The sequence below is a fragment of the Oryza sativa genome, chromosome 11 (genome assembly GCF_034140825.1).
Source record: "Oryza sativa Japonica Group chromosome 11, ASM3414082v1".
NCBI classification, from domain to species: domain Eukaryota; kingdom Viridiplantae; phylum Streptophyta; class Magnoliopsida; order Poales; family Poaceae; genus Oryza; species Oryza sativa.
In genome coordinates, this window is record NC_089045.1 from 26,589,076 (window position 1) to 26,614,665 (window position 25,590).

At 40.7% G+C, this 25,590-nt stretch overlaps 5 protein-coding genes across 7 annotated transcripts; 3 read left to right on the forward strand and 2 right to left on the reverse strand.

Moving 5' to 3' along the window:
- The first annotated feature begins 498 nt into the window (after positions 1-498).
- LOC9270222 (protein PYRICULARIA ORYZAE RESISTANCE 21-like) lies at positions 499-3,246 on the forward strand. 2 transcript variants are annotated; one of them, XM_015760339.3, is made up of 3 exons: positions 499-675; positions 1,552-1,633; positions 2,186-3,246. In XM_015760339.3, the coding sequence occupies exons 1-3, from the start codon at positions 655-657 to the stop codon at positions 3,010-3,012; spliced, it is 930 nt and encodes a 309-aa protein (XP_015615825.1). In that variant the 5' UTR covers positions 499-654; the 3' UTR covers positions 3,013-3,246. The 2 variants fall into 2 exon arrangements, with proteins under 2 accessions (XP_015615825.1, XP_015615826.1); XM_015760340.3 differs by having other exon boundaries at positions 519-666.
- Positions 3,247-5,667: 2,421 nt separating this feature from the next.
- Positions 5,668-9,961, forward strand: LOC4350961 (vacuolar protein sorting-associated protein 26A). Its single transcript, XM_015762533.3, has 11 exons — positions 5,668-5,838; positions 5,914-5,988; positions 6,094-6,168; positions 6,386-6,458; positions 6,817-6,861; positions 7,250-7,361; positions 7,492-7,558; positions 7,862-7,906; positions 8,990-9,045; positions 9,132-9,307; positions 9,436-9,961. Exons 1-11 carry the CDS (start codon positions 5,836-5,838, stop codon positions 9,621-9,623), a joined length of 915 nt encoding a protein of 304 aa, XP_015618019.1. The 5' UTR covers positions 5,668-5,835; the 3' UTR covers positions 9,624-9,961.
- A 1,226-nt stretch (positions 9,962-11,187) lies between these two features.
- Positions 11,188-14,816, forward strand: LOC4350962 (E3 ubiquitin-protein ligase At3g02290). The gene is made up of 5 exons (NM_001423220.1): positions 11,188-11,385; positions 11,785-12,039; positions 12,572-12,977; positions 13,326-13,435; positions 14,330-14,816. Exons 2-5 carry the CDS (start codon positions 11,920-11,922, stop codon positions 14,354-14,356), a joined length of 663 nt encoding a protein of 220 aa, NP_001410149.1. The 5' UTR covers positions 11,188-11,385; positions 11,785-11,919; the 3' UTR covers positions 14,357-14,816.
- Positions 14,817-15,088: 272 nt separating this feature from the next.
- On the reverse strand, positions 15,089-16,321 carry LOC4350963 (protein SPIRAL1-like 2). The gene is made up of 2 exons (NM_001423221.1): positions 15,963-16,321; positions 15,089-15,504 (listed from the first exon to the last, which is right to left on the reverse strand). Exons 1-2 carry the CDS (start codon positions 16,233-16,235, stop codon positions 15,430-15,432), a joined length of 348 nt encoding a protein of 115 aa, NP_001410150.1. The 5' UTR covers positions 16,236-16,321; the 3' UTR covers positions 15,089-15,429.
- Positions 16,322-19,049: 2,728 nt separating this feature from the next.
- Positions 19,050-22,442, reverse strand: LOC4350964 (phosphoserine phosphatase, chloroplastic). Of its 2 annotated transcripts, none has more exons than XM_015759870.3 (8): positions 22,340-22,442; positions 21,755-21,991; positions 21,513-21,645; positions 21,312-21,419; positions 20,771-20,864; positions 20,242-20,391; positions 20,111-20,164; positions 19,050-19,428 (listed from the first exon to the last, which is right to left on the reverse strand). In XM_015759870.3, the coding sequence occupies exons 2-8, from the start codon at positions 21,978-21,980 to the stop codon at positions 19,303-19,305; spliced, it is 891 nt and encodes a 296-aa protein (XP_015615356.1). In that variant the 5' UTR covers positions 21,981-21,991; positions 22,340-22,442; the 3' UTR covers positions 19,050-19,302. The 2 variants fall into 2 exon arrangements, with proteins under 2 accessions (XP_015615356.1, XP_066161692.1); XM_066305595.1 differs by having other exon boundaries at positions 22,140-22,442.
- Positions 22,443-25,590: the final 3,148 nt, after the last annotated feature.

Sequence of the window (25,590 nt, forward strand, 5' to 3'; positions counted from 1 at the left end):
TTCGAAAATTTACTCATGAAATATGTCGGCACACACTACTGAAAATTCCTACATGGTACACAAATTACATTTGTACCTTTACATGCTCCACAAATTAATGTTCGCGTACACGACCACACATCTTCTCGTATAATATGCCCATACGTGTACCATGAACCGTATATATATTTAGTTTGTTACCGGCTAACCTATTAATAAGCTATACTTGTACCATCATATGTATACCACCAAACTACTCCGTATTCCTTTTCTTTTTGAAAGGAGGTATCTGAACATGTTGTATATCCAGGTATATGAATAGGATTGTTTTTTTTTTTTAATGGAGGAAGTATGTCTGATACACAGTGAGCTGAAGCTGGCTAAGCTGGCACATGTGCGACGGATCGAGGCGTTACAGCTTCGTGCGAGGGGACACGTGTCAGCACGCGCGGTGTCCCAGAACGTGGGGCCATGTGATCAGAGACGTCGGTGGGCTTGGCCGGCCCGTTTATATGCGCCCACACCACACGCCTCGATCTCCCATCTCTCTCCATCACTCCATCCCTCCATCTCTTCTTCATCTCCTCTCTTCACACTAGCTGCTCCTTCCTCTTCTATTTCTCTCTCCATCTCCATGTAAGAAAGGAGGAACTTAACACACTTCATACCATAAGCATGGCGGAGAAGGTGATCATGGTTCGATCTCTCTCTCTCTCTCTATTCCTGTGCGTAGTGTCCATCGATCTCTTTGTTCAAAGGATTTGTGTGTTTTGTGTTTGACGGATTCTTTTGGAGTTTGTTGTTTGTTATAATCGTGAGTGTATTATCTATCATGTCGTTGTTCATCAGAATAAACTGAGAGGGTATTAATTGGAGTTTGCGGAATTTATTCTCGAAGTTTCTGTCTTCATGTTGATCAGGAATATGTTTTTCTTTTCCCGATTGTGGAATTATGTCTCCATCTTCATTCAGGAATATATGCTCACACAACAGTTCAGAATCTTTTTACGTCGTCGATTTTTTTTCTATTCTAAATCATCCGTTTTTCTTGTGAAGAAGAGCGATGGTTTCCCTTTTATATATGATACGTTTCTCATAAATCGAATTGATGTGTGAATTGATTACTCTCTCTTAATTAATTAAATTCTAATATTTTTTTATAAACAACTAAATTACTGTTTATTACGGTGAGAATTGACACTTCTGCTGCCTTGTTTTGTTCCTGTCCTTAAATCCTTAATTTGTATATTATATATATATATATATATATATATATATATATATATATATATATATATATATTGAACTTGAGTACTTGACAGTTGACAGTGTTGTGCGATGTTTTAAGTAAGGTAAAAAAATATTAATATGTTTTCGTGTGAATCTGTAATAGCTCCACGATTGCTTGACAGTGTTGTACAATGTTTTCAAGAAAGGCCTGACCTGGCTATTAATATCTTTATTTTTTTATGGGTGATAGCTCCACTGGTAGAATTGATGCTCTCTTACCCCATCACCGTCAAAAAGAATAATATTTACCCTCTCACTAACATAATGCTGCTGTCAACACAGATCTCCACGCTAATCCTTAAGGTTGACCTCGCTTGCCACAAGTGCTACAATAAAATTCGCAAGATTCTCTGCAATCTCCAAGGTAAGAAGGACCTCTCAATTCTGTACAATAATACTACTCCAAGTTAAAATTATCAGTAGTATATGACAGTAACCAAGAAACAATTAGCACAACCCCACAGTTTGCCATTTCAGTTAGAAAATTTCAAAATCTCACAATTTTTGTAAATTACCCTCTGGCACGAAACTATTTCTCTTGAAAATTACTTTTTTATTATTTTTGTGTGAGAATTTAGCAAAATATATTCAAATTTTCTGAAGTATTCTAAAATTCCTGATTTTGGGAACCCCTACATTTGTCAGTGTTTTAATTAGTTGGATAAGATATTCAGTAATAGCACTTCTTGAACGGTTAATAGCGGGCTAAATAAGGTTATAGTGGCTGAATTATAAGTGAAAGCAAATAGCCAGATCATCTCCAAATAGTTACCTCTAGGATAGCGGCGGTTATATATAGCCGGAGATTTAAAACCTCGACAGTTGTGCATACCGAAATACCAGTAGTAAACATTGATTAAGACATAAATAATTAATTACTGTCTACTAATCCCTATTAGATTTGGTTTTTGTGCAGACCAGGAGAGGATCACGACGATCTCGTACGACACCAAGAACAACATCGTCGTCATCGCCGGCACGTTCGATCCTCAGAGGCTTTGCTGCAGGATCAGATGCAAGGGAGGCAAGATCATCAAGGACATCCACATCGTCGACGCCGCCGGCGGCGGCAAGCCGGCGAAAATGCCGGACTCGCCGCCGCCATCACTACCGCCGCCGGTGAACACCGGCAAGAAGAAGTGGAAGAAGGACAAGCGCAAGGAAATTCCGCCGCCGCCGCCGCTGGCTGAGACGCCACCGCCGATGAATGAGCGACCGCCGACGCCGCCGCCAGTACAGCCGCCTCCTGACAGGGAGACATCGGCGATGGTGCCGGCGATCGTCGAGGAGGAGAAGCCGAGGGATAGGGTGGCCGAGCTGGAGCCGCCGTCACCGCACAAGGAGATGCCGCTGCCGCAGCCGACGACGATGGAGATGCCACCGCCGCCGGTCACGTGCACGCCGGTGGTGGAGAAGCCGAGGCCGCCGCCGTGCGCGAGGCCGTTCTACCCGGTGGACATGGCGACGCCGACGATGGTGGAGATCCCGTCGTGGCCGGCGGCGCCCGCGCCGCCGTCGTGCTGCGCGCCGCCGCCGTGCTACCAGGGGTGCTACGAGGGGTGCAGGTGCGGCGGCTGCGGCCGCGTGTACGGCTACTCCGTACCCAGCGCCAGGCCGCCGCCGCTGCTGCCGCCGCCGTGCTACTCCGGCGGCGGCGGCGGCGGCTACACGCCGTACTGCGGCGGGTACAGCGGCTGCCGCCTCGTCAACGAGGAGGACCCGACGGCTTGCGTCATCATGTGATCTCGCTACGTCATCATTTCTCTCTGGAATTTCAGTAGCGTGACGGCGTCTATATATGTCCATTGGAGCTCAGTAGATTTGCATGCTTGCATACCGTGATTTGCATTGGAATTCAGTAATTAATTAAGGCAGTAATTTTTGCACAGATTGAATGATCATTACCGTCGGCTTGAAGCTGAACCGTTGAACATTTCACTATCTATCTATCAATACTATTTTTGTACAGATTGGTTACTGCTTTTCTGCCAAGTGTCAATGTCAGAGAATTCATCATCTCTATGTTTCAAAAGAACAACAACGAAAAAAACACTGAAGAACAGAAAAAAAAAAACAGAGAGCCTTACTGTCCTGATCAGAGTAGCACAACTAAGATGTGTCAGTTGGGTGATTACAATAATCCAACGAGTCTAAAAGATAAGCAGAATCAGGTTCTACTACTGCACTCAGAAAAAAGGGATGCTTCCTGAAAGTAGTTATTCCCTTGGATCATGCTCATGCAGATGTGACCTTTGAAACACTGCAGATTAGGAGTACATAAAGTGTTAAATTTTGTAGATCTGTACACCACTAATCTTGTGCCTGCCAAGCAGAGTCTAAGGGCTTGTCTGGTTTGCTGCCAAATTTTTCCCTAACAAACTTTAGCAAATTTCGGCACTACTAAATTTGGTAGTATATATAGGAAGGATTTTAATTAGTGTGGACAAATATTCATACTATTAAAATTGCCAACATTTCAGTGTCGAAAAAATGGCCTCAATCCAAATAAGCCAAATAGGCCATAATTTTTTACATGGTGAAAACAAAGTCTAATTAATTACCAAACAATGAAATCTTCAAAAGAAAACAAAAGAGCAGCAGAAGTAGCAAAGCAAAGCTTCTTCCATTGTAGATTTGTGATGTCCTCAGATTAGGCCTGCAATTTCATATGATAAGTGGTGCACCTTCTAATTAGCCACAGCTGGAGGGAATCATATGCTCTGTTGTGTGGTGCAGAAGTGAGTCTGCAGACAAGTAGTGCATCAATCATATATCATACAGTTGATTCGCAAACTTTGATGTTCTAGTGGAACAACCGTACCTGATATGGTGATACATTGCCAGAATTGGGGAGAAAAGCCATGCACATCCATGATATGCTTGACAAGAAGATCTTCAGTAGCTTCTCCTGGATTTCTGTTAGTACTGGTAGGTACGAAATTCCTCACTATATACAAAGCATTCGTTGGCACAGATGTTAATCGTCCAGATTAAGAGCTCATCAAAAGTTCTATAGCAAAGGTAAAGAAAAAGTGCCTTTTTTTTAACCGAGGCAGATATTCCAGCTTTTAGATTTAGAAGAAGAGAATTGATCCAGTTTATAAGAAAAACAGTGCCTGAAAACCATACAACTGCACGGTTAATTACAGGAAAACCGTCGGCTGAAACCCACTGCTACACAACTAACAACGACGGCAGAGCCCAAACACTGGATATCGCTGTCAAGCTAAACACAAAAGCGACACAACAGCTCCCACATCGCAGAAGAACTGTTATCGTTACCGAGCTAGCTGCCCAAGCAACCCAGCAGTGCCGACTTCACAACCGCAGCGACACTAAAGCCACGAAAGTCGAAAAGCAACTCCGACATCCAACAATGGACATCAACCAAGCCACCGAGGAGCCACTTCCTTCACACGGCTAGCACCATAACTCCTTGAAAGAGACTTCAACATGTCATTGTTGCCAAGCGAGCAGCTCCGACTTCATCAGCAGAAACAACCGAAGAGTGCGTCGTCCACCACAAGAATGAAGCGGACCCAAAAAGGCGAAGGACTCGCCGAACACAAGGTATAAAAGCTTTTGAACTGAAAAAGACCATCAACAGTCGTCGATGCGTTGGAACTTCTCCGAAGCATCAATAAATTTGTATTTTGACAAATTAAACTACTGCTATAGTATGGCATCAATATATTTGTATTTTGATTATGTCAAAAGCACGGGAAAATAGCTAAGGGTATACTTGTCCTTTTTACCCCCACATTTAACACCGTTAGTAAGAATTAACGGAATAGGGGCAAACGGCTGTTTCGTTTAAAAAAAGTAGGGGAAAAACAAAAACCGTAGAAAACAGGGACAAAATCAATATTAGACATCGAAGTAGATGCAAGAATGAAATTGCCCAAAAAAAAAAGGTTTTCAATGCTGGGGATATTTGAGAATCAAGCGCATTGCGTAAACACCAATAATTATACTAGTGATCTTTTGTGTATTTGAAAATTTTGAGAGACATATGAGAGGCAATAATAGTTTATGCTTAATTTGTTGAATAAATAGTTTGTCGAAACACAAGCGGATGAAAGGAAGCAATCGAGTTACGAGACTGAAATTGGAAAAAGAGAGCCGTTTGCTTCTCGTGCTCCCGTCCAGCATGGCCCACCTTGTCAGTCACATGGGCCAAACACCCGGCCCAACCCAACCTGATCCCACCTGTGTTCCGCTCGTGTGATGCAGAGAGAAAAAAATTACAAAAATCCGCGCAAAAAAAATATTAATAATTCTATAACGTATAAAAATCGACGCCTCAGATTCGTTTGCTCACAGTAGATCAACGGCCAGGAGCGCACCACAGGTCCGAGAGTCTCAGTATTACTGCAAGTGGGCCAGCCCACCCAACTCGATCCCGATCCCCCTTCACACGCGGCGGTTGACGTCTCCGACGCCGGCGATCTCCTCCGCCCCCTCCCCTCCCCCGCCGCCGCCGCCGACCCTCCTCAGCTCGGCCGCCACCTCCTCCGCCAGAGGGAGAGCCCCCTCCACCTCGGCTCCTGCTCCTCCAACGCCGCCATGGTAATCCCTCGTGATCGAATCTAGTTGCTTCCACCGGATCCCGCTCTGATTTGCGCTGCTGGGGGGTGGTTGCAGAATTACATCATCGGAGCATTCAAGGCGCCCTGCGACGTCTTCATCACCTTCGCCGATGAGAGGAGCCGGAAGCAGGTAGGGGAGGGGAGGGGAGGAGCCGGCGTTGTTCTTGGTGGCTAAGGATTAGCTGGCTAGCTATCAGGTTGTTTGAAAGATTGGGATCGTGTGTGGTTCTTGCAGGTGGCGATCAAGAAGGATAACGGGAAGACGTTGATGGTGCCGGCCTTCCAGAGCCTGGAGACTATTGCAGGAGAGGTAGTGCCTACACTCTGTCTGCTTTTCTGTATATTTTTTTCTAGTGTTGGAGATGGGAGTGTCTAATTGTGATTAAATGGTGTGGTGTTGGAGATGGGAGTGTCTAATTGTGATTAAATGGTGTGGTGTTGGAGATGGGAGATGGGAGTGTCTAATTGTGATTAAATGGTGTGGTGTTGGAGATGGGAGTGTCTAATTGTGATTAAATGGTGTGCAGGTGTCGGTAGCGCCCGTTCCAGGTAAAAGGGTGGAGCACCAAGGTGTCAAGATTGAGCTGCTGGGTCAGATAGGTATGATGCACCCTTGATCTGTTTGATTCTGAATATGAGTGCCCTAATGCCTATGGTGACTGCATCGAATATAAGACATGTTATTTCAGGTTGCTGAAAATGCGATTTGTTTGTAGAAAAACAAGTGTGAACGGAAAAGGTTCTTCGTTGTTCTGAAAATTCATTGCATTATTTTCCCAGCTAATGTTGTTTCAAAATCTCATTACCATGACAAAGTATAGGATTTCATTGCTTGAGAGACTGCAAAAAGTACCCGCATGAATTGTTTCTTCTACCACTATCGGCAGCATTGATCTTCAATAGTTCAGGTCCTTCCAAGTTCTAACATTATTATTACCTGTGATCTTTTATATTGCAGAGCTGTACCATGAGAGAGGTCACTTCTATGACTTCACTTCGTTAGGTATGCTCTTTCTGTTAAGATAGTCTTGATCTTTTTGCAGCCCTCCCTGTATGCGCTATTCCTTTAGGTTCTTTGCACTCTTCAAATCTTATATATTGGGGCTTTACATTGTCGATTGACCCCAAGAACACTATCTTGCAAGTTAAATGGGAAAAATTAACCCTCTGAGAAAACTTTGTTGTTGTCATACCATTGTTTGTTTCATGTGCGAACTATTCTCACTAAAGCATTAGTGAGGTGCCAAATGTTTATTTGTGCTATCTCTATTCTACAAATAATGGAATATAACTTAGCATCTTTCGATTTAGATTAGCTCGCTGTTCAGTTGTAAGCCAGTAAAGCTATTCATTATCTTAAGTGCTTCTCTTTTCTTTTTTTGTCTGTGTAGTGCGAGAGTTAGAGGTTGCTGGTGAAATCTATGAAAGGAAGACTTATCCATTTGAATTCTCTACTGTTGAGATGCCTTATGAGTCGTATAACGGAACAAATGTCAGATTGAGGTAAGAAGGCTAACATGCTTCCATTATGCATTGCACAGGTCATAACAAGAACAGCTTGCATGACTTGTAGCATCGACAGCTTTAATAACACTATCTTGAAGATCAAAAGTCATGTTTGTAATGCTTGCAGGTACATCCTGAAAGTTACAATTGGCAGACCATATGCTACTAGTGTTGTGGAATGTCGAGATTTCTGTGTAAGTCTGTAACTCCTACAATTGCATTTGGCAGACCATATGCTGCTCCTAACAGTCATGCTTTATTTCACTAACTTCATATATGTAAATAGTCTGTAACTCCAGCATTTTTTGTCATTCTAGTTGGACTTGTTAAAATTAGATGTCTCGTCTATGTTGTGTTGATAGTCACGTATGCATCCGCATCCGTTGTTCTATTTCATCTTTTCTTGTTATTAATCGGTTCAAAGGGAATGCGTTTCAGATTTCATTATTAAAACATTTCAGGGTTAATTAGCTATGTTTCTTTCTCTTTTTTTTCAGGTAAGGAATTACACTCCTCTTCCTTCAATTAACAATAGCATCAAGGTGAGTGCTATAGTAACTAGATGGCTGGACATTCAGAGTTAACCTGTCTTGGCATTATATTATGGGTTAAGTGATAACTGTAAGATAAGCCTACTATGCCTTGATCATTATCTTTATTCCCTTAGTGATGGTGTTGCATGCTTGAAATATTCTTCAAATTATTTGAATTACCATTTAATACCATTTAACCAAATTTTTTTAATAAAAAATATAGTAACCTTAATAGCTTAAGGGAAGGGAGGGGAGGGAGAACACAAACCTTACAATTTTAAGGGCCCCTTTGAATCAAAGGATTTATGTAGGAATTTCATAGGATTCAAATCCTATAGGAAATTTTCCTATTTGGCCCTTTGATTCAAAGGATTGAAGCTTTCCAAATCCTATGAAATTCCTATGGAATGGCACATTGCATGTGGATTTTGGAGGAAATTTAGTAAGAGCTCCAACCTCTTGGAAAAATTCCTTTGAGTCTATCTCTCTCATCCGATTCCTGCGTTTTTCCTATGCTCCAATCAAACAACCATTCCTGTGTTTTTCCTGTGTTTTGCAATCCTCTGTTTTACACTTCAATTCCTGTCAGAATCCTGTGTTTTTCCTATTCTTCCGTTTTTTCTACCCTGCAATTCAAAGGGGCCCGACGTCATGGTGAAATGGCCATAGTACCATGCCAACAATTTGACATTATTCCTGAAGCCCAGCAGTAACAGGAAAAGTGAACAATGCTGTTTGATCTACTTCAGAACCATGTTTCCAGGCAGCAATTTTTTTTTTCAAAAAAAAAAAAAGATTCCAGACAGCAGTAAATGAAATACAAGAAGAATGAAGGATTCATTAGATTACAAAGATATCCTTTCCTGGTTTTTATGTTGCTCATTTAATTTTGGAGTAGCTCAGTCAATTTATCTTAATCATATGCAACATGAGAGAGTGGCTAATTTTTTCCCAATTTCCCCTTTATTTTCTCAAAATGGGAATGAACTGGTCACTTCTTTAAATCCTTCTCATGTGACTCCAATTGTTCTATGTGGTAATTGGGTGTACTTAATAGTAATGTGAGTATTTAAATTGTTCCTTCCTTTACAGATGGAAGTTGGAATTGAAGATTGTTTGCATATTGAATTTGAGTACAGCAAAAGCAAGTAAGAACAGTCCCATGTTCCAATTTGCCGCTTGTTCTGTTAACCAGAGTTCTGATATTCTTTCTTCTGGGCCAAACCATATTCAGGTACCATCTCAAGGATGTGATCGTGGGAAAAATCTATTTTCTTCTAGTCAGAATAAAGATAAAGAACATGGAGCTTGAGATTCGTCGGCGGGAATCAACAGGATCTGGGCCTGGCACATATATTGAGACTGAGACACTTGCAAAGTTTGAGTTGATGGATGGCGCTCCCGTAAGAGGTAATGTCTTTTGTGGCATTAGGATTAAAATAACTGCTGCATACTTGCCTATAAGTCTAATATGGCAATATTTCTTAGTTCAAGCAAAGTATTTACATTAAATTGAGCTGGACCAAATCATTTTACAGGTGAGTCTATTCCGGTAAGACTCTTCTTGACACCATATGAGTTGACCCCGACTTACCGCAACATAAACAACAAGTTCAATGTCAAGTACTACCTGAACCTGGTTCTTGTTGACGAGGAAGACCGGAGGTACTTCAAGCAGCAAGAGATCACAATGTACCGCCTTCAAGAAACTCCGCAATCTTCATAAACTCCTGTTGCCTTGACTTGGTAACGACCAGAAAAACTTGGGTCTGTCTGGCATAGGAGAGCACCGGAGTAGCAACTTAGCATGATGCGCCTTCCTGTATATAACTCTCCAGAGGAGCGATGCCCTTTGTGATGTACCGTGTACTGTTTTTGCCTATGCTCTTTTCCCCCCCATTTTCTCCTTCATTCTGATCAGGAAACAAACCATGACAACGCTGGCATTGTTGCCCTTTTCGCCTTGTTCATTTGAGCTTTCTTGTTAGACTTTGTGGGATAACCATATATTTGTTGATATTTTGCTTCATTGTTTTACCCTTTAATAAGTTCAGTTGAACCCGATATGGTCTCCAAGTCGATGTACTGCTGGCTGCATGTTGATTTTGTACCAAAGCAAGAAATCTGAACAAACTCTGATTGGAAACAGTATGAACAAACAACACTGGAATGTAACTGTTTGCGTGTGAATGATAAAGTTAGCTATACTGTGTCCAAGTCAATTCAGAGAATAATTAGCTGCTTTCGGTTAATCATTCTTCATCACAAGAGTCCAACCATGCTGAGCACATGTTGGAATTTGCACATGTTTGAGCTGAATTTGTGTATGCATGAACAGGTGTTTGGTGGCTGAGCACATGTTGGAATCAGCACATGTTTGAGCTGAATTTGTGGATGCATGAACAGGTGTTTGGAATTCTCAAAAAAAAAAAAAAGGAGCAGGTGTTTGTGGACAATTTGCAGCGTTGTTGACTGTAATCAGACGGTGGCTATGTTGACTTCAACACAGTATTGGTTGAGATTACCAAAACAATCATCGGAGCATGGGGATTTTCTGAATGTTTTGGGGATGATCCTTTAAAACTGAAAGTAGTGAGAATGCTTCTTGCTTCAGAGGCAAAAGTGAAGCTGCCCATGTGGGCGCCACCTGATTAGCAACCCTAAATCATCAATCAATCAATTAATTAGTAATTCAAAGTACTAAACACGCACGCATTGCCGTGTTGTACACCTATCTTGAGATTAGAGAAGCCAAGCATCATCTTCCATCGGGCGAAGAAAGAATCTGCACCAAGACGGAGTCAGCAACTGAGAATTCAGGCCCCGTTTAGTTCCAAAAATTTTTTTCCCTAAAAACATCATATCGAATATTTAGACACATACATAAAGTATTAAATATAAATAAAAAAAACTAATTGCACAGTTTGCATAAAAATCACGAGACAAATCTTTTGAGCCTAATTAGTCCATGATTAACCATAAGTGCTACAGTGACCCACATGTGTTAATAACGAATTAATTATGCTCAAAAAATTCGTCTCGCGGTTTCTAGGTGAGTTATGAAATTAGTTTTTTATTCGTGTCAAAACCTCTTCTGAATGAACATTTAGTTAAACGTCCGATGTGACACTCAATAATTTTCTTTTCACGAACTAAACCAGGCCTTAGCAAGCAGCAGCTAACGGGTCCCACCCGCTTGGGAAGCGGATCTTTCGTGGCGGGACCCGGTAAGGGGGGCGAGGTGTCCGACCGTGTATATACGTGTGCAGCGACGGCAGCAATGGAGGACGGGAGAGAGAGAGAGAAGAAGCTCAACCCAATCCCCTCCTCTCCCCCAATTCCGCCGCCGCCCCCTGCTCGGATCCTCCCCCACCCCCGCCGCCGGCGAGAAGGGCCCGTAGGCGCGGGCTCGTCTCCTTGCTGATCCCGACTCCGCGCGCACGGCCGGTGACTCGACTGCCTCGTCTCGGTTCGAATCGAGCTGGGAGGTATTGCTCGTTCGATTGATTGAGCCGGGTTCGCCTCTAGATTGTAAATCTATCGCCCCATCGGGAGTTTGGGATCGATTCTTTCGTTCGTTCTTTCTTTCTTTCTTTCTCCCCCCTCCATTAGCCAATCCATGATTTATTTTTTATTTTTTAATTTTTATCTGGGTTTCTTCTATTCGATGCGTGGTGGAGTGCTCATAGAAGCTTTTCTTTTCTAAAAAAAGAGAGAGAAAAAATTTTGAGTTGAGCTGAGAGCCTGGGTCTACCACCATGCCTTTGCGTTAGGTCCACACCTGAAGCTGGAATATACGATGGATTGATCGAACTTTGTAGTACTATTTGTGTTTGGTGGATGCGTTTGTTCGACGATTACTGACCTGATTTTGCTGCAACTGACAGATATTGAGGAGCACTTGGACTGAAGAACTCAATTTTGGAGCACTTGGATTAGCATTGGCCACCCTGCTGGACTCACTGACTGTTAAAACGGCTCTGGTTTAAGGAGTTGTTTCTCTTGTGGTCATTCTTTGGATTATGGGAGCTCTTTGTTCATGTTTGCAAGCTGATTATTCCGACCACCATGGGCATCATGCTTCACCGGCATTAGGGGGATGCATGTGCCTCAGATGTTTTACTCAGCAGCTCATCAATGCGGTATGTCTTGTCCTAGTATCTTGATTCTTTCCATTTTTTCTGTATGTTGTTCTGCTCACCGTGAGCTTATTAACTGTTCTTACTTAAAATTATTAAGCTGCAAGTAGATAACATGTTAGCCATCTCTTTGAAGACACACCAAATGATATGTCTTCCACAACATATTTCGAGAAAAAAACCACAACATATTTCGAGAAAAAAACAATGAGCATATACAATCATGTATGGGTGAATAGTTGAGAAGTTATCTAGGTTATACTGAAGCTCATCAGTTTTCCTTATTCAAGTTCTAAACAAGACTGATTGTGGTGTGCTCAGGAAAAGCGAAATACCCAATGTGAATTATCTGCCAGTATAGATATAATTGTCTCGAGTGTCAATCCGTTGTCATAAGTTTTCAAGTGATAAACAAGAGAAGGGTGTTCAATTGAACTAAAAATGCTCTGATTTTTATTGGACAGCTTACTTCTTTTTAAATTGAGCTAACACAGGTTGGAAATCATTGACATTTTGATTTCTTTTCTTTTTCCAGTACACTGTTTTATTCCGAGCTGGGACAGTGCACGCAGTTTCTCAGTCTATAGAAGCCACTCCTGTTGATTCATCTGAAAGTTCATTTGACACATATCGTTCACCCCCAAGACCACTTCCATATGATGATCCTAGATTCTCCCCTCCTCAGCGTGATTGGTTAGTGTCAAGGCATGGACCTTCATGCCATTCCCCAGAGGAATCAGAACCACTGAGGGCAAATGATGACGAGGAAATGGAAACACCAAGTTCAACACATAAGTCAAGTAAAACAAACTATGACACAAAAATGAAAAGAAGCAGCTCTACTCATGGAGAGAAGCTGCCAACAAAGGAACCTGGAAATTATTTCACATACTTTTCCCCATCCGCTGAAGATGAAGATGTCTGCCCAACTTGTCTTGAAGGTATTAATCTACTTGTCATCAGTATACTAGAATGACATATGTAGTTAATATTACATATGCAATTGTCTTCATAGAATACTTAATGAGAGTCATGTGTACTGACCATGAATGACGTCTGGACTGATGAATTTGCTAGTATCAAACTAATTTGTTCTGTGCACTGATTGTATAATTGTTACTAGTAGTTGATAAATTGATACTACAGAGTCAAAATTGTTCCTGAATTTACGGTCATGGGTTTCATTCAGGTTGATTGAAAAAAAAAACTGACATCAAATCTGTTGTTAGCACCATGAACAATTTATCTGCCTAAGATTTTGTACTAATTCTTACATTATATCTATGCAGATTATACTTCTGAGAATCCTAGGATAGTAATGCAGTGCTCACATCATTTCCACCTTGGCTGTATTTATGAGTGGATGGAAAGAAGTGAAGCATGCCCTGTTTGTGGAAAGGTAATTTTGCTTTAGCTCTTCCTTTTTTTTCCTCCTTATAATTTTTGTCCAGTTATATGCTTTGTTGACTATGTTTGCTTTTTCTAGGTACTACGTACAACTTTTTAATGCAGCATGCATTTATTTAAGGATACCTGAGATAATTGCATTGTACAATTGATGGTCATTTGCACCCTAGTTTTAAGTTTTAACTTCATAAATGCGACATAAGAATTTGAATAACCCTGTAATATATTACCATTAACCTATATTTGATATTGTAAGGAGGACATGGTTTATAAGATTAGAATTGAAAGCTCCACCTTGAAAGCAGCCAGCTTCTGATGAATATTATATGCGATAACTTGCCCATCTATCTCGTAGATTTTTTTCAGAAGATCTTTTTTTTGGCACCCTTAACCTAGCTTTGAGGTTTGTGGACCATGCGTTGGTTAGTCCACCAAATACTTGTTTTGTGGACTAACCAATGCATGGTTTAGGCTGATTACTGCAGTATCCACTTTGCCTTACATAAGGATATGGTGACTGTAAAGCCCCTTAAGGTAGGAGGATAGGTGACTTATCACATAGATAATAATTTAGCTTGGAAAGGGAATCACATCTACTTTGGACCGACAAATATAAGAAATGAATTGTTTTGGGGGAAGAACACTTACCTAATTGAGATGCTGACTATTTGAATTAAAGAAAAAGTAAAGCAGTTTTGGCAGTATTAACCTTAAATAAAAATGTGTGAAGCTGACCTTTTTTAACTCAGTTTTTATGCAGTGGTAACCTCCAACTGATGTATCTTTATAGCTGACAGCTGTCGGAATCTATTTTGTTTCTCCTTTCCAAACGATGTTTTCCTTCTAACTCTTGATTGATGTTTTGCTTTCTTCTAATCCTCCGCAGAAAATGGAGTTTGACGAGACAACATAATTGTCAGACTGGCCTGTATTTCTTGGATTAACAACCCTCATGGCAATCTGAAAGTACAGGTGGTCTAGGCCACCAAATACTCTGTACATACACCTTGTAAGTATTGAATCAGTAGTGTGATCCTCATCGCCTCTGATATTCTTGAAATGTTGGAAGGGCGCACAAAAACATTCTTTTCTATTTCTTTGAAATAGTCAGTAGGGGAAGTTTGCTTCCCCATGGTTTCTTTGTGTGCCTGCGTTGCTATGTCTCGGAGGCGCCTTTGATTGTCCGGTGATAGTGCCACCTGAAAAAGCTGTAAATTGATGATGGCCTGTGTTGATATAATCATATGAAGTTCGATGATTATGGGGAATCCTCTTTTCTCGCAACGCTTGTTTGGCACCGTGATCATGTTTCATGCTATTAAAATTGTACCGGGCTTTCATCTCTGACAATAGCATGCCGTATTTCCAGCTCCAGTTGTGCTATCTGTGACCCAATGTAACAGTGGTGATTGTTTGGTACAGTCAAAGATGTTCCTAGCTGAATTTTGGCTTGCTCTTGAATGAACTTTTGGCTGCCCAATTCAGCAAAACTTGAAAATAGGCGTGCTGTGTCAAGGTGGATTGTACCAGATAGATACATTAGCTAGTGAAGGGGTTAATGGTTACCATTTGTGTTCACAAGAGCAGAGTTTTTCTTTAGTTTATATGAAAAAAAAAAAACTGAAATGGTTAAGAGAAGTATTTCTTGCCACCTACTACTTCAGCATGACTAATATAAAGTGGAGTAGACAACTTGAAGGAAACAGAGACATGGTCATGTAAATGTTTACAAGTTACAACTGCATTCCAAGCATACTAACTCGAAGAATTAACACCATCTGAGCATTTTATGCCAGTGGCTGATACAGCCATCAGAGCCTGCAGAACTAGTTAAGTTTTTTTTTTAAGTAGCTGCAAATCACACAAGAACACATCACAACACACAATACACAGGCAATCTACACAAAAGCAGGTTTAAAAATAATCACGTTATCTGCTAGAGAGAAATTTCTCGAGCAGAGGATTCTTTCTTCTTTTTTTTTCGCATCACTTGCCGCCGAAGAGGTAGCCGAGCGACGAGCCGCCGCCCGGAGCAGCGTGCACCTTGGTTGACGGCCGATCCTGCATAGTCTCACCACAATCAGTGTTCAACAACATCAGCATCCAGAAATTGTACATTCATATATCAGAATCACAATCTTTATTTCACTCGAAAGATTGGAGAAAATTGGTTCAGAAAAAAAAATCATGCCTAGAACATCAGCAAGTTCCATTTGCTTTTGCAAAGAAAAAAAGAATGGAAATAATTGCAAATAAATTTCATCAAAAAAGATGACTGGTTCATATATCAGAATCACAATCTCTTTTTTTTTCACCCAAAAAAAAGATGAGAATGTTTCAGCAAAATTCATGACCGGAGCATCATAAAGTTCCACTTGATCTTGGAAATTCTGAAATAAGTTTAGTTTCATCTAAAAAAAGGTGAGTGTCCATGTGCAAATAAAATTTGGCGGGAACGAATCAAATCAAACATGGAGGCCGACTGAATCGAGGGAAGGATGAACAATGGAGACACTGACCGTGAGGAAGTTGCCGCAATTCTGGCCCTGCGCCCGGAAGTAGTTGTTGGCCTGGGTGCTTTGTATCCCCGCGGGGATCTCCTTCATCTTCTCCGCTGCCGACGGCGACGCCGCCGCCGCCACCGCCGCCTTCTTCACTGGCGCCGGCGTAGTCTCCTTCTCCGCCGCTGCAGCCGGCTTCGCCTTCGCCGCGGGAGCCGTCTCGCCGCCGCCGAAGAGGTAGCCCAGCGAGCTCTGCCCTCCCCCGCTGCTCACCCCTCTTCCTCTCCCCATCCTCCCCTTACTCCCTCTACGCTTCGACGGCGATGATGCGGCGGCGGCGGCGGCGGAGGAGGAGGAGGAGGAGAAGAGCTTGCTCTGCTCCGGCGGTGGCCATGGCGCGGCTTCTTATTTCGGAAGCTCCACTTTTGCACAAAACACCTCGGACAAAATCCTAAATTGAGTATAGCCCACCTCGAGTGGTGGAGAGGAATGTTTTCGTAAATAGGGGGAGATGTAACGGGGTGATGGTAAATACGTGTGGATGCATCGTGGCCGTCGGATGGGAGCTTTCTACCCGTCGGCCGTTCGATCGGACGGTCGGGAATTGACGGCGCGCGCGTCGGTGGGGAGGGGTTCGCGCGTTCGTGTGTTTGGCGTTTTTTTTTTCCGTTAGGTGACGGGTCGCCGTTAGTGGCGACTAGGAGAGAGAAAGAGACTTCAAAGAGAGAGAAAGAGAGAGTGATATGAAATTTGGTAGTTCATCCGTCCCAAAATATAGTAACTTTTGATTGGATGGGATATATCCTAGTACGCTCTTTCCAGATTCGTAGTACTAGAATATATCACATCTAACCAAAAGTTGCTATATTTTAGGACGAAGGGAGTACTCAAGATTGGTGCATTGCTGATAGGCTTGGATGATGAAATTGGTTGTTGTTCTGATTTGCTGATGATGCACCAAATATCTTAACTATAAAAAACACAGTCGTCCTCTTGTTTCTCTAGGGAAAAAAAAACTACTCCCTCACTTAAAAAGAAAAAGGCTCCAAAAAAAAGCATGTGAAAAACTGGCAAGAATGGAACTCAATTGCATTTTTATCTCCTGATCCCGTTGTAGCTTATGGGCATGTAGCTAGTTTTGTAAAAGAAATAATTGTAGTGGTTTTCCTTTTTTTGAAATAGTCATGGTGTCACCGTGATCTCTATTTTTGGAAGCGAAAAATAATATCATTACTTCCTTGTAACGATAATTCTTCTATAGCCGGCGTAGTAACCGGTCACCCATCCCTATTTTTCTCTCAGAGGTGAAATGAATCTAATGAGAATTGCCATGTAGTTGGTAGTTGGCTAGAGGACCAAAACGATGGAAGTTCCAGAAATTACGTGTTAAGGATTGGGGTCACTATGATCCTAGAAAATTTGCTTGGCAACCCTTGGTTCAATAAGTTCGTAAAACCTCTATTGGAGGATCATCTCATCTAGCAAAATTTGATGAAATAAGGACATGTTTACTAAGATATATTTGTTTCTGTTTCGTAGAGGATGACGATTCAGCAATAGAAAAAAACAATGGTCACAGAGGTGACAATTGTAAAAATAATGCAATTTATTTTCTTGTCACCAACAATAGATGATCTACTAGTAGTTATTGTTGTCGACTTCTACAATGATTCTTACTGATCCAGTAAGCCCGTGTCTATTGCTTTCTTATAATTTAAATAAATCAATTTTAAAGCGATCTTCATAGCTGTCATACAACTGTCCTAAATCTTGACTTTTCTGCTATGACCAACATTTTGAACCTAAGGTCTTAGAACAAAACAATAACGGTTTATGGTTTATCTCTTTTTTTTCCCTACACCCTAGACCCCCAAGCTAATGTTATAGGCTTTTTCAAGTCACACAATAGGGTCTGTCCTAAAATCTCCTGCAGAACTGAAGTTACACAACAATGCTTAGGCTGTGTTTAGTTCCATCAAACTTCCAAAAAATCTGTCACATCAAATATTTGGACACATACATAGAACATTAAATATGGAAAAAAAAAGCCAATTGCACAATTTGTATGTAAATTGCGACACGAATCTTTTAAGCCTAATTACGCCATGATTTGACAATGTGATACTACAGTAAACATTTGCTAATGACAAATTATAGGTGGAATCTGTAATTTATTTTGTTAGTCTACGTTTAATACTTCAAAATTGTGTCCGTATACTTTAAAAAAAAATTAGCTCACGAACTAAACACGGTCTAAATTCTAGAAACATAAAAACAAACAAATTCACTGTCAATGGGCACTAGTACTACTATATGCAAGATAATGAAGTGTTGGAATCTTGAGAAAGATAATGGCATCTTGAGAAAAATAAACAAATTCTCCTGTCAATATCATGTAATGGATTACGGAATAAAATGATACGGCAGGTACAAAAAATTTCTTGGCTGCAAACACTGGTGATGCAAGTACTAGCTAGATTGTGGTTGAAGAAAGCATCAGCACCAAAGGCGCAGCAACAAGTTGGAGAAAGCAATAATCACAAACAAAGAAAAAAAAAGGTTTGGAGAAAGCAAGAAAAGGACATGGCATCTGTTGCAAGGGAATGAAGGATGGATGCCATTGCAACCAGAAGGTTCTCAAAGTTGGGCAGGTTAGGAGCATATAAATCTAGGTTAGATGGAGGAATCTGTGGCTTATTTGAATTTGATGGACTGGCTAATAATATACAGGTCATTAGTTGGTACAATGTTACTGAACTTTCTGGTATCTTCATAGACGGGGACATATCATTTGCAGGCTTTCCATCACCTGAAATCTGACATTCCTACCATCGGCAAAATATGGGTGAACTGGCTTCAGAAAACTGAAATAAGACCTTCAATACTGGATGGTTCATGTAGTAGTCCACAGGCTGCTCAGGTCAAAAATGGATTACTTCAAGTTCAACTATATAGTTCACCACAATTATTTGCAGAATATTGATATCAAAGCAATAGCACCCAACAAACTATGATTCATGTCGATATTTCATTTAGGACACTGACAATATAGTTTCACCACATTTCTTGCCAACATTGCCAGATAATAAAGGCAAAACAGAAAAATGGCTTAACTCTGGCAGTCTCAAGCAATTGCTTATGAGACAATTTATTCACAATATTCAGTGCATAGGAATCAAGTTTAGGAGCCTCAGGATCATTTAAAAAGGAGGTAAGGTTGAGGAAAGATGAAAATTAAAAAATAAAATACATACAATTAAATAATCACGCATCAAAATTGTAATGCTTCAATGACATCTACAATTACATGCACTCATTAGCAACAATGCAAAAGTTAGGATTGCAGTGTGGTACTAAATTATGGCAATTCTGAAATTAGTTCTTGAAAATCGATGACAACCCAATCTGCTTTTGCTGCAACTGCTTCTCTCATCTGGACACCTGCGTAACAGATGAACAAGTCTGCTCCTCCAGGCTGCCGAGCCTGCAAGGAGACAAGTAAATAAATGAAGATATTACTAGATAGACACATTTTGTTCAATGTCATCTATAAAGACAGCTCATTTCTTCTATTAGAAAGCCAAACTACTGCAGGCGAATTCACGGGTTAGGTCAATATTAATATACCACATAGCCATAGAAGTGCCATTCCCAAACTTTACCCTAACTGAAATATTGACAGAAGAAATAACTATCACTGTATCACATGTCAATGACTTGAACCTTTTCCCTCAAGCAGCACTACTCACTGCTTTATGGAATTATTTGACTTGTGCAAGAATAGCAGGACTGCAGGAGACCCTGCTACGTTATATTTTCTATCAACACAGAACACATTCATTGTTGCCACAAGACAAATTAACAGTAATGCTGTTCGAATGAGGAATGAGCCAACAGCTCTGTAGTAATCCTAAATGCACATCAATGTACCACCAAACCTCCATGCATTCACTTCTAGCTCGTATTTGTAACGCATTTCTTTTTGGTAGATGCTTACTCTCATGCTACTTATTTACACACACTGCCCAAAGGGAGTGCATATCTCAGCAATATAACAAATAAAACAGTTAACCGCTTACATCTTTGACAACAGCCGGTAGCTGGTCTCTTGCCAAAGAAACATATTTACATCGTATATAATATCCAGGAGCATTTCAGTTACATACCTCAAGATCAGTTGCACCATCTCCAATCATAACAAGTGTCTTATAACCATGGTTCTGAACAGATGAAGAAGATAAATAATCTGGCAAGAAGTGATAAATGCAATACCAAATGGTACAAAACTAAATCAAACCTGTCTAATTTGTTGGACTGCTAGTGCTTTACCCCCACTTCGTGAAGTGGGTTCAGTGGGATCAAATCCAGCATACTCTCCAGATGTTCCAAAAAGAAGTTGGTTTGCAATGATGTTTTCAGGAGGAATGCCAAGCTCAGATGCCACAGGCTAGAAAAAAAAGGAAAACAGACAACTGAGGCAACTTATGGTATCAAATGACACATTATAACCATTTGATCAAAACCCAGTACATATTACATATGTAAATTCGTCACACATAAGATTCAAGTCATTCAACACCTCGGAGTGAAAACAGGGTATAGCTGACAGATTGTCTAAGAGAAGAAACATATCCTTGATTTTGATTCAACAAATAATATAGGTAGAAGCTGTAGAAAATGGTTTAGATTCATTTTTTTTAATAACTGAAAATGCATATCTTGGTGCAGGATGAGTATAACAGGAATAAAATTTCGTCAGGCAAACTTAACAATGTTTAGATATTCCAGAACCACCAGAAGTGTGACAATAGAGCAGAATAATGTACCTTGATCATTTGTCGAAAACCTCCTGACACAAGGAATACATCAGTATTATTTGCTTTGAGCTTCTTAATCAAGTCAGCAATTCCAGGAGAAATCCTGCAGTTAAAAAGGACAACTTTTTGGTGATTCTGAGTGGACTAAGAAACAGTGTTTGTAACACAAAAAATAACATAAGTTAGACTGTACAGTGCTGAATATATGGTTGATGAATTCTATCCGAGTTTTTTCTGTTATAAGAGAAATCTTAGAATCTCTCTTGTAAACCTATGAGCAAGTTACGCAAAAGATCTATTCTTGTGGTTGCTTGTATAGATTAACTGTATTTATAATTTTCTTACCGGTGTAAAAATAAAAACCCAATAAATCTATTTATTGTTCCAAATCACATTATGTCTGTTTAGTGACGCAAAAGAATAAAATGGAAGGAAATGGGCATGTCCAAGATTTCCAGAAGACGAATAGCTGAAGTATTATATGACAAAGATAAAAAATGCTAGAGAAAAGTACTGCTAATTAAATAAGTCAGGACTCAAATAAGTTTACCTTGGAGGCCTCTTCACTAAACAGTCATCAACTTGGGACAGATATGGCTTAATTAACGATAGCCTGGCAGCTAGTGCCTCCTCAAATGGAACAGTTCCTGTCATTGCCCTAAGAATATTAAACCAATGAGCATCCTGAATGAATTTTATGCACTAAGCAACAAACACACTTCAAAACTAATGTTCATAACATGTTATTTACTTTGCAGTCCACTCAGCAACAGCCTTCCCAGCCCCACAGAAATCAGCGAGTTCATCAATACCCTCATCCAAGCAGACCGTGCTATCAACATCAAAACACACTGCATCGGCATTGCACCATGTCTCAAGAACCCCTAACAGAATCATGCAAGGACAAAAGTTATATTAAATTTAGAACTGGAGACAGTGCAACCCGCAGAGGCATATCAATCAATTTAATAAGATGGAGTTCTCAGCAACAACCTTTGGAAGGCTGGCGATTGGCAAAGTCAGCAGAAGGGGCTTCCTTCGAGACCTCCATAGCTGCTACTACTACCAGGGGACGAGTCTTGCAAAGTTTAGCAGAAAGAAATGATGGGCTTGTACACCTCGTTGCCAATTGTGAAGCCTGCAGCGGACGATTCGGAACTGTCTGAGTAACAGACAAGGAATGGCTCAGACCAGCACGGGCGCTGATCACACCAGCCATATCATATGTTCCTGAAAATAAAAAATGAATCACTTAATCATCAGAGAATAGATAGACAAATAAGATTTGACAGACGAAGCTACTTTCCGCGCAATAAGAAAACCCCCCAAAATCCCAACTTTTGAAACGGCAGACAAGAATAAACTCGACCAATCTGACCAGAACAAAGCCACCATGTTATCCCTGCAAGAACATTGTTATGGCGGGCGAAATTTCACTCTCAGGCAAATCGTCGAACACCTTAAGCGCACACTTGTAAATTCATCTAGCAGGGAACACTAATGAGTCGATGAGTAGGAGAGGATAAACAACCTTGGGAGAATGGAGGGAAGAACAGAGGGATTAGAATTGGAACTCACGATTCGCGAAGCAGCTCGAGCTCGATGCGATCCGAATTCTCTTCCCACCACCACCCCCGTTGGTGGCGCGCACAAAGGGAGAAGAAGGGGAGTGGAGCCCTGCAGGGAATCAATGGAAGAGGTAAAGAGGAATATGAAGTGTGAACTTCTCACATAACCCCCTTTCCTTTGTCAATATTTTATCTACTTTATGAAATACTCCAGGGCTACCCACTCACTCATGTAGAAAAAAATATATAGAAAGTAGGTGGAACTGGGCAGCGGCAGATCGGTGTGGGTAGGGAGGGAAGCTCACCGGCGAGCGGTGGAAGCAGGAGGACGCCGGGCTCGCAGGATGGGGATCGGCGCAAGCGGCGGCCGAGGAGACGAAATTCGAGGCGAATGCGGCGAATCCGTCTCGACGGCGGAGGCCGCCGGCTGACGTGGCTCCCAACAGTCTGAAGCGCTCCGCTCACATCATGGACTTGCGCGCGCGGGGTGCGGCGTGGGTCCCAACTACAACTGTAACGTCGTCTTCACCTGCACACGCAAGGGCTAGGGCTAGAGCAGTCCATTAGCGCATGATTAATTAAGTATTAGCAATTTTTAAAAATAATATATCAATATGATTTTTTTAAGTAACTTTTGTATAGAATTTTTTTTAATAAAAAATGCACCGTTTAGCATTTTGAAAACGCTTGCGTGCGAAACACAAGGGAGATAGTTGGGAACACAAGCCGCCGAGCACAGCCTTAGTACCTCTTTTTTTTTTTGAGGAATCTTAGTACGAATTACCCATTGAAAATTTTTTAATCCAGTGATCAGCACTACACAATTTATTTGATTAATTGTTCTAGACTTATCATGAAGTTAGCACATAAAAACACTATTGAACATCAGAATATTAGTTTTAGTAAAAGGCAAAGATAACACCTAAACAAATGTGAGTACAACACAAGGCTTTATGTGGTTTGATATGATGAAATTATTATTCACTGTCCGTATTGATATTTAATGTGTTCAAACTAATTTTTAGTTGGGGATACTAAATTTGTTTTTTTTAAACAACACGCACAAGATTGTACGATGTTTCGTATTGATAAAACAAGAAAAAAAATACAAGTCTACAGCTTTGGAGACACAATAGCCACACCATACATTTACAACCAAAGACTCCACTGAAGAACAAACAAAACACGACATTACAAGGGAAACTTCTAAACGACGTCTTCAATAATGTTGTACTAAATTTGCTTTAATGCCTTGGGCTCTGGTCGCTGCTGGCGGTTCCCATCCGGAAAGCGTGGAAAATGGAGTAATCCATTAGCGCGTGATTAATTAAGTATTAGCTAATTTTTTTTCAAAAATGGATCAATATGATTTTTTTAAGCAATATTCGTATAGAAACTTTTTGTAAAAAAAAACGCACCGTTTAGCAGTTTGAAAAGCGTGCACGTGGAATACGATGGAGAGGGGTTGGGAACCCAGGTTCTGGACGTACCCTTAGTTTTCTTCATTTATGTATGAACTGGAAATTCCAATATAGCAAAATTAAGAACCCTCGAAGTATATTACCTGCAAAGTTCAAAAGGGTACAAACAACAACCGGAGAGATCTCATAATTTCAAACCTTTCAAGGGCCCAATCATAATTAGTTCGGAGAAGTAACGGTGGTTGGTAGGAACGCATTTCTACTTACAGCTTTTTGCTCTCACTGTCCCCACCTACGCTGGTAGGGACAGGTGGGCCACAGTTTTATGGGCCCTACATGTCAGTACATTGAAAAATCTCACCCCTGCAATCCTCGTAGCATAACCGCAAGTTGTTTGAGCTGGTCGGATCGACACGTCATTGCGCACGTAAGACTCAGACCAACGTGCATTGTTGTTAGTGCATTCCCAATCCAATGACTAGAATGGTGTCCATAGTATTAAATAAGTTGCCACCTATGATAAAAAATGATGTAGCAAGTGAATAAATGAGGAAAGAGAAACCATGTCTTGTATGAGACATGGTTTCTACACAATATCCAAGACATCATGTGAGATAAGTAGCATTAAATTTAAGTATGGAATAGTGGTGTTTGCATTGGAAGAGTAGTGTCTAGTACTAGTTTCTTGATGATGTGGAGCTTATGGAAACTATGTCTAGTGTTTTGGGTTGGGAATGGCCTTAGAGCGGGTACAATAACCGGCGATAGTACAGCTATCTCAGCAAAACTAATGAGCTGGAGGATAGAGAAGAAAAAAGGTGATAGGAACGGGCGACTATTTTGTCGCCAGCTCTACGTGAGCTCCAAGGTGAAAAAGCCTGTAAGGTAGAAATTTTTAACTTTTAAAAATGGTCATGGGTCTACATGCAGTGAGATGAATACTATGGAAGATGCTTATCAGTTGGGTCCCACAGAAAAAAAGAAATGCTTCTTGGGGGCTGTGATGTACTAGATAATTTACTCTCCATATTAACTGTTAGCTGATGTGGACATGGATATCGCCGGTAGCTGGCGATACTATTGAACCTGCTCTTAATCATCTACGGAAAAAAAGTTGTTCAGAAATGATCACAACTTCACAAATGTGATTCACGGTTAAATTCACCACTACCGCTATCTTACAATAACTTTTAACTATACATCTTGATCACGTTATTTAGATATAAAATCAGCGGTACTCTATCTCTCTTAATTTACACGATTATATCGAATACCATTAAAATGAAAATAGGATATACACGTCCATTTGATTCTCAAGATAGAAAAAAAAGTAGGTATTGAAGTGGTGTGCTTCTTAATCCTACATGCATGAGTCTTTTGATAGTATTATGGAAAAACAAAAGATTCATAAAAAAAATCACACATCTTGCTATCTTTCCTATAAAATGTTTTTTTTTGGGGGGGCGCTAAAACAAACATTGCACGTGATGGCTGATGAGTTGTGTTGCATGCTGTACAGTAGGCGTAGACAAAGCTGTGTTTAATTTTTTTCTCTAAAAATTTGACATTACTCAAAAATTTAATACCGTGCGCTTAACTCTGACCAATTTTTACACCTGATTTTATCCTAACCTAGTACTATCAATCACCTAGTACGCGATGGTATTACTCGAGATTTTCACCTGATTCCATTTCTGCATTTTTGCCGTCACCTTGGACTCGTGTATTAACTAGTCCAGAACAGATATTTTATCGTATTACCCAAAACATAAATATTTCGGTTAGATTTATAACCGGTACTAATAGTCCAAGTCTCAGAAACATCTTTAGTTCCGTGTAG